Source organism: Myotis lucifugus, unplaced genomic scaffold, assembly GCF_000147115.1.
Source record: "Myotis lucifugus unplaced genomic scaffold, Myoluc2.0 scaffold_926, whole genome shotgun sequence".
Lineage (NCBI taxonomy): Eukaryota > Metazoa > Chordata > Mammalia > Chiroptera > Vespertilionidae > Myotis > Myotis lucifugus.
The window spans coordinates 66,798-81,197 of record NW_005871974.1 but is presented as its reverse complement, the minus strand read 5'-3'; the positions used below and the strand labels follow the sequence as shown (position 1 = coordinate 81,197).

Genomic DNA, 14,400 nt, shown 5'->3' with positions numbered 1-14,400 from the left:
AGTATAGAATGGCAGGAGGTGGAGAGACACAAGAAAACAGACTTCTAAGAACTCTTCATACATATATCCTCATTCATAAGTGAAATATGTTCATAAGAAAATGTACTTTTCAAAAATACATTCACTAACATATTATCCATGAAAATATTGCTAATGAAGATTTTTATTAAACTACTAGAGGCCTGATGCATGAAATTCGTGCAAGAGTAGGCCTTCCTTCCCCCGGCTGCTGGCACCGGCTTCCCTCTGGTACCCAGGACCCGGGCTTCCCTTGCAGTCCAGAAGGACGTCCAGTCTAATTAGCATATTATGCTTTTATTATTATAGATTTTGAAATAATTATAGATTCACATGCAGTTGTAAGATATAACATAGAGAGATCCTCTGCACCCTTTGTACACTTTCCCCAGTGGTAACATTTTGCAAAATTCACCACAACCTCACACTCAGGAGAGTGCAAATTACCACACACAATCCACTGATCTTACTCAGGTTTTCCCAGTTTTGCCAGTACTCATCTGTACATGTGTGTAGTTGATGCAATTTGATTGCATGCATAGGTTCATGTATCCACTACAGCTCCAATAAAAACACATTGCTTTCATTTTCTAATATTTCAAATAATGTTTTAGTTTTTTTTTATCCTCCAAAGGTGACCAGTGACCAGTTATTTTTCTTTAGTATATTTATACTCTCACTAATTTAAACATATTTTATGGTTTCACTCTACTGCAATTATTCTTGTTTTGTTGCCAACCTTTTTCCTTTGGCCTGCAGAATTCTCTTCAGTTTTCCTCCTGTCTTTTTTGACAATGCTATTAGTCTCTAACCGCTTCCTTGCTATCTGATATGACAAGATGTTCCATGCTCATCTCATATGTTTCATTCTTCAGACCAGGAAGTAACCATTTCCTCCAGAAATTTGGTTTCTTTTAGAGGTAAAATGGTGTCTCAAGGCCAAAAGTTAGGTACCAGAGAGCCTCATTTTTGGAGTAATGTGTGTTTTTGTGTTTCTCTGGTGGAGAGTGATGAACAACTTACTGAAGTCTATCCTAGTGCTTTTGATGGACTCTGAGACATATATGTAAGACATTGTATACATGTTTAAGTATCAGATTTACATTATATACGACAAAATAAAAATATACATTAGATCTGAGCTAGAAATAACTAAAGCAAAGAAACTATGAGGCAGAGATTCAGGGTTTGTACCAAAATGAATATGGTCAAAAATATTTCTTTCTATACTGCTTCCTGCTTGTGTTAAAGCAAGCCATCAGGGAACTTGATCTTGGAGAAGCCATAGGTGAAATGCATTTGAAATACATTTTTCATGGCAATGGTCTCTGAAGTGGTATCAACTCAGTGGAAGTTTACCTGGTATTGCATCACACAGACAAGAATCCTCCAAGGCTCCTAGAGAAAAGTGAACTTTTAATGAACCCCTGAAGTCTTCTTTGCAGTTGTCTTCCTGAGAGAGTTTATGAGAGTTCATTATTTTTCTCCATTTCTAACTTATGTGTAGTGGGATTAAGATTAGGCTTGGGGAGTCATTAGAGCCACTGGAGGACACAGCAAAGTTCTAAGTGTAAATCTTACAAATAAAGCACCATTATTATGGAGTATTAGCTAAACATTTCTCACAGAAGTGGATAAGCCGCAGACATTGATTGATGTGGGCACACACATATGCACAGTGATAGGTATAGTGATTGTGGTTGGACTTGACAAGAAGCTGGGTTCCTGCATTTGGGTACGATTTCATAAACTTCTCATGAGATGCCCTGATCAAAAACATAGCTTAATCACTTGTTCACTGAAGCTTGAGTTTCTCCAAGTAGAGATCCCTCCGGCCTTTGGCCAAAAACATCATAAATTCTGCATAAATATATTTGGATTAAAGGTAGCTACACAGCAGCTCAGTCCCTGTACAAAGGAGTTTATCAGATCCCGTCTGAGAGCTCATTTGGAAATTAAGGGAATTTAGAACAGCTGGTGCTGGCTATTTGAAGACCAGAAATGTGTGTGGGTGGTGACCTTCATTGTGTGACTTCTGAGTTTCTAAGAAAGCTCAGACAGGTCCTTTGCTTCCCCTAACTTGTCACTACTACCAAATTCCTTTCAGTAGAGCCAGTGCTTATGGTGAAGCCACTCACTGAGGCCCAGGACAGTCATGCATGGCCTGGGAGGAGTGATATGTTCACTTGTGGGTCCATTAGAGTAGTTGATGTTAACAGCACAGCTCTGACCATAGTCTCTCAAGGCTTTCCTTAAATTGCCTAATTTACCATCCTATTTAAACATACAACTCACAATCGACACCTCTTTCTTTGTTTTTTGTAGCTCCTATTACTTTCTAAAATATTACATAAGTTACTTATGTTATTAATTGTTTGTCTTCCCCCTACTAGAATAAAAGCTCAACAAAGGCAGGGAACTTTGTTGTGTAGTGCAGTCCCTAAAACAGTGCCAAACAGAGTTTCTCAATTAGTATTTGTTGGGTGAATCAATTAATGTCACTCTGTTCTTCAAAGACAAAGAGAGAATCTTAAAAGCAAAAAGAGAAAAGCAGTTAGTTACCTACAAGAGAGCTCCCATAAGACTGTCAGCTGAATTTTCAGCAGAAACATTTCAGGCCAGAAGGGATTGGCACAAAATATTCAAAGTGATAAAAGCAAGGACTTATGAATGTTATAGGAGGCAGTTAGTTGAATATTAACCAAAAGAGAGGAGCGAACCAGTCAAAAGCCCGATTAAGCTTTACAATGTACCCAGCAAGTGTACCCCACTAAGTGGTGGGGGTAGGGGGGAGGTAGTGCAGGGGAAGTCTTTTCACTGGTGCTTGTTCAGTAGAAGCCGAAATGGCGACCATAAAGGGGATGAGAGAAACCTGGGAAAATCTGGGAAAGAGATTGGATGGCTTGAAAGAAAGCCTACCCTCCTCTCCCAGGCCCAGGGAAATAGAAGAAAGCTTAACAACAGCCCCAGTCTCTTTTTGGCAGCCACACAGGCCAGAGAACAGCTAGAAGCAGAGACTGAGCTGGACTGCTGAAGTCTTGGATGCCAGGGTAATGGCATAGCAACTCTGGGCACTGGCCCTTCTGGTCCTGGTGGGCACCCTGAAATCTGGACTTCTTCCACAGTTAGCTGAGTTGAACGAGTTGCTCGTGGATGAGGCACTGGGCGTGGTGTACCTGGTGGTAGTGAACGCAGCCTACCAGCTGAGTGCCAGGAAGTGCCTTGTCGAGCGTGGCAGCCTTTGCGGGACATCTGTGCTCTGTGCACCCTTCCTTCTCTTGGACCATAGTTGTGTTTTCTTTTCTCCTAAACTCAAAGGGTCCCCATGAAACTTACAATTAGGGAAGCAGTGGGCTTTAAGGACTCTCCTTTTTGCCTCTATAATTTCCTTCCCTGAGTCTAGGCAGCCCAGTCTGGGCACTCTCCCACTACTGTGATCTTGCCTCTTCAATCCTAAGCCTTTCCTTTGTTTCACTCTAATAAATCTTACCACTTGTGCTTAAAATCCTCTTATATGTGTGTCCCTGAAATTCATTTCCTGTGACCCCATATCCTCCAGTAATACAACCAAGATTATTCTACCCAGCAAAACTACCATTTAGATTCAAAAGATAGATAAAGAGCTTCCCAGACAAGAAAATGCTCAAGGAGTTTATCACCACCAAACTAGTATTACAAGAAATGTTAACGGCTCTTCTTTAAAAAGGAGAAGGGAGCCGAAACCGGTTTGGCTCGGTGGATAGAGCGTCGGCCTGCGGACTGAAAGGTCCCGGGTTGGATCCCGGTCAAGGGCATGTGCCTTGGTTGCGGGCATATCCCCAGTGGGAGATGTGCAGGAGGCAGCTGGTCGATGTTTCTCTCTCATCGATGTTTCTAACTCTCTGTCTCTCTCCCTTCCTCTCTGTAAAAAATCAATAAAATATATTTAAAAAAAGAAAAAAAAAGGAGAAGGGAAAAAAGATGAAATATATGAATAATAAAATGGCAATAAATACATATCTATAAACAACTTGTAAATTGACCAGTTTAAAATCGCCTGTTGGTGAATTTGCTTTCTGGAACTGATTTTTTCAGGGAAATGGCCTGACTCCTTTAGTTAGAATCAGTTTGACTTTATTACTGTGACTGAGCAGTGGGAAATTGTATCATTTAGGGTAGGGAATATAGGAAGCGAACGTTTTTGACGAATAGTAGTGATGTACTTTTTTAATGTGTAGAATTTTAGTTGACTGTTGGGGTTCAGATGTGGATCTAAATACAGATTTAGAAATCATAAACAGGAGATAACTCAAGACATGGAAGTGAACAAAATCAGGAGATCATCGAAGCTGTTTCACATGAAAGTCTCTCAGCTGCTGTCTCTTCTCTCTGGCCAGGTTTCTGTTTCTTCTTGAAGCTGGGAATCCTGTATGTAGGGATGGATTTAGTACCATATTCATGCAACTTTGATTACCTACCAGAAGGCTAAGACCTCATGCACAGATATGAGACATATATACAGACTTTCATTATATGTAAATGTCCACATGCCCCGTGATGTGCCCTGTATAATATATAGTTTACATTAGAAATAAAGAAGAAAGCCATTTTCCACAGATTCAAGTTTTGGAAAAGGGACAGTACTGCACAAACAGAAAGACAAAATAGCTGTTTTTATTCTGTATTATAACAAGTCATCAGGTAACATGGCTTTAGAGAAGCCTTGCTGAAGATGCATCTGGAAATGAGGTTGCCATGGAAACTGTCTCTGATGTTGCAAAATCCCCCTAGAGCTTTCAGAGAACCCCCAATTTTGTCTTTGCACTTGATTCTCAAGAAGAGCTTATTTTAATTTCATTTTGATGAATTATTTTTCTCCTTTTTGTTCAGTGGGATCGACAACAGGAAATGGGATCCATGAGAGTTACTCTGGGTAGTGGACAATTCTCAGTGAAAGCAGAGTAAATAGACAGATGAGGCACCATGATTGCTGAGTCTTATCTGGGGGTGAGCATGTCCTCACTGCTACACCTGCACATCCTCAGAAACACACACAGGCCTGTGTGCTGTGGTTTTAGTTGGACTTGCCTGGAGGAAGATGGATTCTGCCTTTGTGGTTTGATTTCCTATCTTCCCCAAAAGGACTCCTGCCATGAACATAGGTAAAACTTCTATAATCCACTGACTATAAAATCTTCCAACCTTGCCCGGCCAGGGTGGCTCTGTGGTTGAGCGTTGACCCATGCACCAAGAGGTCACCAGTTCCATTTCCATCAGGGCACATGCCCCGTTACAGGCTCCATCCCCAGCAGGGGGTGTGCAAGAGGCAGTTGATTGATGTTTCTCTCATCAGTGTTTCTATATCTCTCTCCCTCTCCCTTCCTCTCTCTCTAAAATCAATATATACATATATATTTTTTAAAATCTTTCATCCTGAATATGTAAAAAAAACCCAACCTGGTAAGGGGTGCAGACTGCAAGTTGCCGCACTAAACTGTATTAGTCCCTATATAAGTGAAATTCCTTCTTAGACAATTTGACAATGTGTGTGGGTCACAGTAGCCAGAACTGTTGGCTGGAGACAAAATTGGGTGCTGTCAGTAACATACATCAAGTGCCTGTGTTTGCTTAAGAAACCCTGCAAGATCCTTGGCCCCCATACAGTTTAGAGTTGGACAGACCAGAATTTGACTCAAGGTTCTGGAACCTACAAGCTATGTGTGCTCCTCACTTTTAAAGTGGAGATTGATAGGTCTAACCTACATGGTTGTTGTGAGGAATAAACACAGTAAAATTATTTATGCGTTGCTTTGGGTTCTTTGGATGTGGGTGCCAGATCAAATACACAGTATACAGTACCAGATAAGTGCTCAATACAAGCACAAGCCTTATTTTTACCACAGAGGTTTGGTCTTAATTGTACTTGGAAAGATGTAACCTGAATGACAGGTTAGGCCATTAAAAGCCCCATCAAGCATTATCAAGGGCCTAAAAAACACTTCTTCCTTGGGGAGCAGTGATCCTGAGGGAGCCTCTGTAACTAGGTCACTGCGGGCTCTGCTCCAGAATAAAACTCATCGGCGTTATCCAAGGTGCTGTCTCACCCCCAGATGCTGGACAGGAGGCTAAGGACAAAACCAGGCCGGGATCACAGGAGAACCAAAGCCACCTGGAGGTTTTGGTTTCTAAAGGAGTGAAGCAGAAGCAGAGGGGCCTGAGCTCTGAGTTGTCACCTCCTTTCCACCAGGGGGTGGCCATCTGAGTCTCCGGGAGAGAGATGGGTGGGAGCCAGCGCAGTGCAGCACAGTGACTCCAGGCAGAAGGAGGGGAGTGCCTGCCTGGCCCGGTAGGTCCTGGAGCAGAGAGGTTAACCTCCAACCCCGGGAGCCAGACTTGCCTGGGTTCCCTCTGCTGCCACTTAGAAGGACTGGGACTTGTGCAAGGAACTTACTGGTATGCCCAGTGTCCTCATCTGTTAAAGGGGTTTAATCAGAGCACCTGAGAGCATTAAAACAGTGCCACTGGCATAGTTAGTGCTGGGGTCAACGTTCCTTAGGTTGAATTAGTCACTTTACTGTATTACTCCAAGATTATTTTCACACATTATTCCACAGCCTCCACAGCCATCCCAGCTAAAGACCAGGCAACAAGACCTCATCTTCCTGTTCTGATGAGCACTGAACGGTCTAGGCAGGGCCCACTGGGTTCAGCCTCTCAACAGCACCTGAGAGAAGGTCTTTACAGAACTTGAGCGGGGGCTTTAGAGGGAAGGAAGCGCCAAAAGAGGGCAGGCTGCAGGGTCACCCCAGCTGGGCTTTGTGGACTTCTCCTCAGTTGGATTCGCCCTTACCTGGGAGGCAAATCTCACCCACAGTTACTGGAACGGTTCAAGCCACTTTGGGACCCTAAAGACAGAGATGCAGGTACAAGAAAATGCCATCTTCTTTGAAGTTCAAAACCTGTGTTCGAATGCTGTTCTCAAGAATGGGTTTCCTCCCCTCTCTTTCTCTAAGCAATTCTTTTCCTTTTCCCTCCCAGGCCCTCCCGGAGGAGAATGGCTGCAGATAATGCCTCCTCGGTGACAGAGTTTATCCTCTCGGGCTTGACAGACCAGCCAGGACTCAGGCTCCCCCTCTTCTTTCTGTTTCTAGGTTTTTACATGGTCACTGTGGTGGGGAACCTGGGCATGATCACGTTGATTGGGCTGAACTCTCATCTTCACATTCCCATGTATTTTTTCCTCTTCAACTTGTCCTTCATAGATTTGAGTTTCTCGACTACCGTCACCCCCAAAATGCTGACGAGTTTTGTCTCCAAGAAGAACATCATCTCCTATGCAGGATGTATGACTCAGTTATTTTTCTTCTGTTTCTTTGTGTTTTCTGAATCCTTCATCCTATCAGCCATGGCATATGACCGCTATGTTGCCATCTGCAAGCCACTGTTGTACACGGTCACCATGTCTCCGCAGGTGTGTTTATCTCTTTTGCTGGGTGTCTATGGGATGGGGATTTGGGGGGCTGTCACTCATATAGGAAATATAATGTTTCTGACCTTTTGTGCTGACAACCTTGTCAATCATTATATGTGTGACATCATTCCTTTCCTTGAGCTGGCCTGCAACAGCTCTTACATAAATTTGCTGGTGGTCTTTTTTGTTGTGGCCGTTGGCATTGGGCTGCCTATTACTACCATTTTTATCTCTTATGGCTTCATTCTTTCCACCATTTTCCACATTAGCTCCATTGAAGGCAGGTCCAAAGCCTTCAGTACCTGCAGCTCCCACATAATTGCAGTTTCTCTTTTCTTTGGGTCAGGAGCTTTCATGTATCTCAAACCGCCTTCTGTTTTACCCCTGGACCAGGGGAAAGTGTCTTCTCTGTTCTACACCATTGTGGTGCCCATGTTGAACCCCTTAATCTACAGCCTGAGGAATAAGGATGTCAAATTAGCCCTGAAGAAATCCTTGGACAGAATAACTTTCCTTTAGAAAAGAAAAACTAGGAATTGAGAAAACGGATGAGGAATTTTTAATTAGAGCGTTAGTATTACTATTTTTATTTTTGATAAGGAATTCAAGCTTCATGCTTTTCTATTCTATATATAAAGGAAATTTTAACTGTCTCAAATGGGTTTATTCTCTCTCATTCTCATCCCCTAAATCTTCCTTCTTTATTTTATGAAACAGTTTCTGCGATTACAGAGTACCCAGTATTGAATGGGCCTCAGAATCACTTAGTCTAGAATTTTATATAATACATCACACTTTAGAGAGGCAGAAGTATTTGAAGGTTGTCCGGGAAAATAAAGCTTTCTGGTGGCAGAGCTGGAACTGAAATCTCAGCTTGAATCCCAATCCAGTTTGTTTTCCCTTATGTCATGTTTTCTTGCCCCACCTCTTTCTTGGAAGATTTCATTTCACATGTTATTTGACCTAGCACGTGCAAATTTCAAATGTATTAACAGTAATCTCATGCTACTTTCACAAAATAATTTTAATATAGCACCTTTCGCAAGAGAGTGGGAAGTGAAAACTTTTGTTGATTTAGTCTTGGCAAAATGACAAAATCAGTGTCTGATAAATTTTGTAGTGTTTTTGCCAAATGTGTGTTGTTGGTTTGTATCCATGTATTTGCTTTTGAGTTTTAAAAATAGTTGACTTTAAACAAATATTTTTATTGATTTTTAGAGGGAGAGGTGGGGGGAGGGAAAGAGAGAGAAACATCAATGTGAGAGCGGAACACAGATTACTGCCTCCTGCACACTCCCCACCGGGGATGGCGCCCACAACCCAGGTATGTTCCCTGACCAGGAATCAAACTGGCAACCCTCAGGTGCACAGAACTGTGCCCAACCAACTGAGCCACACCAGCCAGGGCAAAAAAACTGGTTTACATCTTTACTGAAGTATATAAACTTACATTCATAAGCACATATCCTAAGTGTACAGTTCAGTCAGCTCTCACCTGATCAGGAAACTGAATGCTACTAGCACCCAGAAGCCACCTGTGTGCTCTTTTGTAATAACTGCCATTTCCCAAAGGGTAATCATTATCACGACTTCTAACAGCATCGTTTAGTTTTGCCTTATACTCTACAAAAATGGAATCGTGTGTGTGCTCTCTTGCATTGGGCTTCTTTTGCTCTGCATCGTATTTGTGAGAACCATCCATTTGCAACTGTTTTGTACTTAATATAAATGGAATTACATGTATGCATTTTTTGTGTCTGCATTCTCTGCTGAACATTTTTTTAAATATATTTTTATTGATTTCAGAGAGGAAGGAAGAGGGAGAGGGAGAGAGAGATAGAAACAGCAATGATGAGAGAGAATCATTGATCAGTTGCCTGCTGCATGCCCCACCCTGGGGATCCAGCCCATAACCTGGGCATATGCTCTGACCGGGATTCAAATGGTGACCTCCTGGTTCATAGGTTGACGCTCAACCACTGAGCCATGTCAGCTAGGCAGCTCAACATATTTTTGAGATTCATCCATGTTGTTGTGCATATCAAATTTTGATTCATTGTATTGTGTAGAAATGCAATTTGCTTATCTTCATCAACTGATAGCCAATTGGGCTTCTAGTTTCTGGCTACTGTGAACATTCTAATTTTTATCTTATGGGGAATATATATATGCATTTCTTTTGGTTATATACCAGTGAGAATTGGTATATTGGGATTACTTTGCATATGTTCATCTTTATTAGTTTTCAAAGAGGTTGTATTAATTTACATTTCATCAGCAGTTTGTGAGAGTCTTAATTGCTCCACATCTTTACTATTATGTTTTTGTAATTAACAAACAATTTACCCATTTTGCAAGGTGTGTAGTAGCATTGGGTTGAGGTTTTAACTTGCATTTCTCTAATGATGAATGCGTGGCCACTTGACCATTTCAATGTCTTCTGTTGTGAAGTGTATGTTCAACTTTTTCCTGCTTTTCTGCTAGGTTGTCTATCTCTTTATTATTGATTTGCAGGAATTCTTTTTATATTTTGCATATAAGACCACGATCAGATATGTTTTATTTATATTTTTCTCACTCCATTGTTTGACTTTTCATTCTCTTAATAGCCAGAAATTCATCCTTTTCAGGTAGTCAATGTAGCTAGTGTTTTCTGTACCCTATTTAAGAAACTTTTGCTTATTCCAATGTCCTAACATTTTTTCTGTTCTCTAAATGATTTTAGCTGTTCTCTAAATTATTTTTGTTTTATCTTTATCATGTGCTTCAGTCATTTGGAATTAGTTTTTTAACATATGGTCTGAGATGGGAATTAGAGACTAGAAATAGCAGCTAGAGGGGATTAGAGAGATTAGAGACCAAAGCTAAGATCATCCACACCCTCATATTCCCAATTATGTATGGATGTGAGCATAGGACAGTGAAGAAGGCTATTAGGAAAAATATTGATTCATTTGAAATATGATGTTGGAGGATGTAGAGGGCCCCTGGGAAGGCACATGGACATTTCTCTAATAATTGTCAGCTGAATCTGGGGCGACAGGCAGAGCCACGTCCTGAATAACACATCTTACCCAAAAGGCAGAAGTGTTCTCAGGTTGACTTTCACCTTTGCCCAGGTGCCTGGGAGTGGGTTTTATTATGTAATTCCAGCCAAGCACCAGGAATGAATAGGACTCAGGCCGCCCAGAAGTGATCTTACAAGAATGCAAATCAGCGACTTTGTCTTGACCTTTGGTGAAACTTCCTGGTATTGGGGGTATACAATAAACATGTGGTTTCGGTGCTGGGTCCCTGTCTCTCTGTCTTTCAGTCAGAAGAGGACAGTGGTCCCACCCGGTCCCAGCTTTCCCTTCCATCTTTGTGTCTTGTCTCTTTCTTTCGTAGTCTCAAATCCCCAGCCGCCCCCACTCAAAGAACCTACCACTCTCTTTCCGCGCTGGACGTGGAAAAGAGAGACCCCTCCAGGAGGAGAACTGTATGGATACCCTGGACTGCCAGAAAGATGAACAAGTGGATCCTAGAGAAATTAAGCCTGAAACATCATTGGAGGCAAAAATGATAAGACTAAAACTTTCCTACTTCAAGCACATCATAAGAAAGCAGGGTTCTTTGGGAAAGACAATAATGCTGGGAAAAATAGAAGGCACTGGGGACAGAAGAAGACCAAATGTGAGAGGGACTGACTCCATAAAGGAAGCCATAGGCTCGAGTCCACAGGAGCTGAGCAGGCCTGGTGAGGACGGCATGGTGGACATCACTCATTCATACGCTTGCCAGAAATTGGAACTGACTCCGTGGCATGTAACACACACAGGTCATAAGGGCTCAAGATACATGATTTTCCATGTGGCCATTCAGTCAGCTCAGTACAATTTATTAAAAAGAGCATCCATTTCTCATTGTAATACAGTTTGATGTTTTCATAAATCAAGTGACAATTTGTCTATTTTTGTAACAACGGTAAGACTATCTTAACTGCTATTCAGGTCTTTCCCCCTATAGTGTAAATGTCCCAGATTTGTTGCTCCTCAAGATTGTTCTGCTACTCTTGACATTTTGCATTTCTATATGAATTTGATAATCAGCTTATCAGTTTCAGAATTTTTTATTGAGACTGCTAAATCTCTTGCTTAATTTGAGGAAAATCGATATCCTTCCAGTATTGAGGTTTCAAATTTATGAACAAAATATATCCTTCTATTTAGGTCTTCTTTAATTTCTATTCCTAGTGATTTTTAGTTTTCAGTGTGAATGTCTTACACATCTTTTGTTATGATTTATTTTTAGGTATTTGATCTTTCTTGTTAATATTAAGAGTACTTTTTAAAAAAATTTATTTTCGCCGAAACCGGTTTGGCTCAGTGGATAGAGCGTCAGCCTGCGGACTGAAAGGTCCCAGGTTTGATTCCGGTCAAGGGCATGTACCTTGGTTGTGGGCACATCCCCAGTGGGGAGTGTGCAGGAGGCAGCTGATCGATGTTTCTCTCTCATCGATGTTTCTAACTTTCTATCTCTCTCCCTTCCTCTCTGTAAAAAATCAATAAAACATTTAAAAAATTTTTCTACTTATTGCTAATATAAGGAACTACAACTGATTTTTCCATATTGATCTTTTATCCAGCAAACCTTTTAAATTCATTTATTGATTCTAATAGTTTGTAGATTCTTTCGGATTTTCTGTCTACCCAACCATGTCATCTGTGAAAAATGATCATTTATTTTCTAACCTTTATGCCTTTAATTTCTTTTTGAAAATGTATTTTCCTTGCCTTATTGCACTGGTTAGGACCTTCAGTACAATACTGAATATAAGTAGTGATAGTAGGTATCCTTATCTTATTTCTTCTCTCTCTCTCTTTGGATATTCTTTTTTATATTAAGTTCTCCTATATTCCTACTTTACTAAGTGTGATTAATTTGATGTTCAATTTTTCAAAATACTTTTCTGTATAATTTGAGATGTTCATATTATTTTTTTCTCCTTATAGTTGTTATTGTGATGAGATGTACTGATTTATTTTTGAATGTTATACTAGTCTTGCTTTCCTGGAATATATTTTATTTGATTCTGATATATCCTCTTCATTTTTGGTGGTTTCAGTTTGCTTAAATTTTTTTAAAGGATTTTGCATTTATACTTATGAAAAAGAGCAAGCTGGATATTATTTTCCTTTCTTGTAAGGACTTTGGCAGGTTATGCTGGCCTCACTAAGAGAGTGAGGAAGTATTTCCTTTTTATCTATTCTCAGAAAAGTTTGTGCTAGATTCGTGTCAGTTATTAAATTTTTAGAAGAATTTGCAGGTGAAGGCATCTAGTTTAATGGATTCAAGTTCTTTAATAAATATTTGACTATTCAGGCTTTCTAGCTTCTATTAGCTGAAATGCAGTAGTTTCTAATGCTGCATAAAAATTGCACTGAAACCGAGGGCTTAAAACAACAAACATCTCAAAAATTCTGTAGATCAGAAATTTAGAAGCTTCTTAGTTGGGTTGTTAGGCTCAGGGTCTCTCATGAGGTCCAATCAAGATGTTGACTGGAGCAGCAGACATCCCAGGGCTTGACTGGGAATGGAGGGTCAGCTTCCACGCTCATCCAGTGATTGTTGGCTGGCGGTCTCAGTGCCTTGTTGGGTGTTGACTGGAGTTGACAGGAGGCCTCAGTTCCGCATCAGGAGGGCCTCAGGAAAATTACCCAGGTAGTATATGTTCATTGTAGAAAAGTAGAAGTTCAAATAAGCAAAAACAAAATACCACTTTCCTGCTCCTTGGAGACTAACACTGGTAATGACTACCCTTCTTGATTTTTTTCAGTGCATATATGCATTTACATGTGTATAGGGATATATGTATTTTTAAAGACACTTTAGCCTGGTTTTTAATGTAGCACTTTAAAATACACTGTCTCATTTGGGTCCTATAATAAAAACGCCAGCACTAACTGTATTTTTTTCCCCTAGGTGTAGGAGTCTTTAAATCCTTAGGATGTGGTTTAAGAGAATAAAATCTGATTACATTTTGAACTTTATGTGTTACATTATTGGTGGTGAGGTATTTAAGAAGCATCTAACTTCATGTTAACTACTAAAAGAGGTAGCTAAGATTATTTGAATATTATTTCTATTTATTACAAAGACAAAAATACATTTCCTCTAGATAACAATAGATTAAAAATTCTTATGTATCCCCTTCTACCTCTTAAAACAATCCAAAAGATAGAAAATCCACCTTAAATATGCCATTACCAGAATTCAAAGTGCTTTACAAAGCAGGGCAGATGGGAAAATCCTAGACAGAATTGTTTTCATTTTTACTCCCATGGTCATCTAATGGTATAAATAGAAAAAATATGACCCACATATTTGATATGAGCAATTACAATTATTACCTCTAGTTTTACTAGACCATCAGAGGCTCAGGATTGCTGTTGATGAGAAAACACTTAGAGATGAAGGAAAACATATGGTTGGAAATATCACACAATTAAAAACAGGAGTTCATGAAAGACATATTTTTTTTCATAAAATTGCTTTAAGTCTGTAAATACCTGTGCTGAGGAAAAATGGAAGTCTCCTGGAAATTTTAGAGGATGCCTTGGTTTCAACAATCAGGAAATAAATGTCAGAAAAAATGAGAGAACCATACAGATTTATTTCTAGTCTTAAATTTAATCAAAGGAGCTATTTCAGGAGTAAAAAAAAAAAAATGGGTCCCTGAGATTGGGATGCAGTCACTTCAGAGACTGGAGTCCTTGTTGAAGGAACAATTAAGTCTTGGTTTATATCTCTGCTGTGAATCATGTTTTGTCTCCCAGGTGTGGTAATTTTCCTTTGATAGAGTTATCTTGCAGCTTGGGAAACTTAGAATCTAAAGCTAACATTCAAACATTTTATGAACAACCCAGTCATCAACCATGATCACCATGGTCACC

The 14,400-nt window shown here is 40.2% G+C and overlaps 1 protein-coding gene across 1 annotated transcript; it reads left to right on the top strand.

The window, feature by feature from the left end:
• The first annotated feature begins 7,045 nt into the window (after positions 1-7,045).
• Positions 7,046-7,987, top strand: LOC111824105 (olfactory receptor 8B12). Its single transcript, XM_023747606.1, has one exon. It carries the CDS (start codon positions 7,052-7,054, stop codon positions 7,985-7,987), a length of 936 nt encoding a protein of 311 aa, XP_023603374.1. The 5' UTR covers positions 7,046-7,051.
• The last annotated feature ends 6,413 nt before the right edge of the window (positions 7,988-14,400 follow it).

Excerpts from the sequence above, each read along its gene's own strand:
- LOC111824105 (XM_023747606.1), top strand. The coding sequence starts at position 7,052 with ATGGCTGCAGATAATGCCTCCTCGGTGACAGAGTTTATCCTCTCGGGC.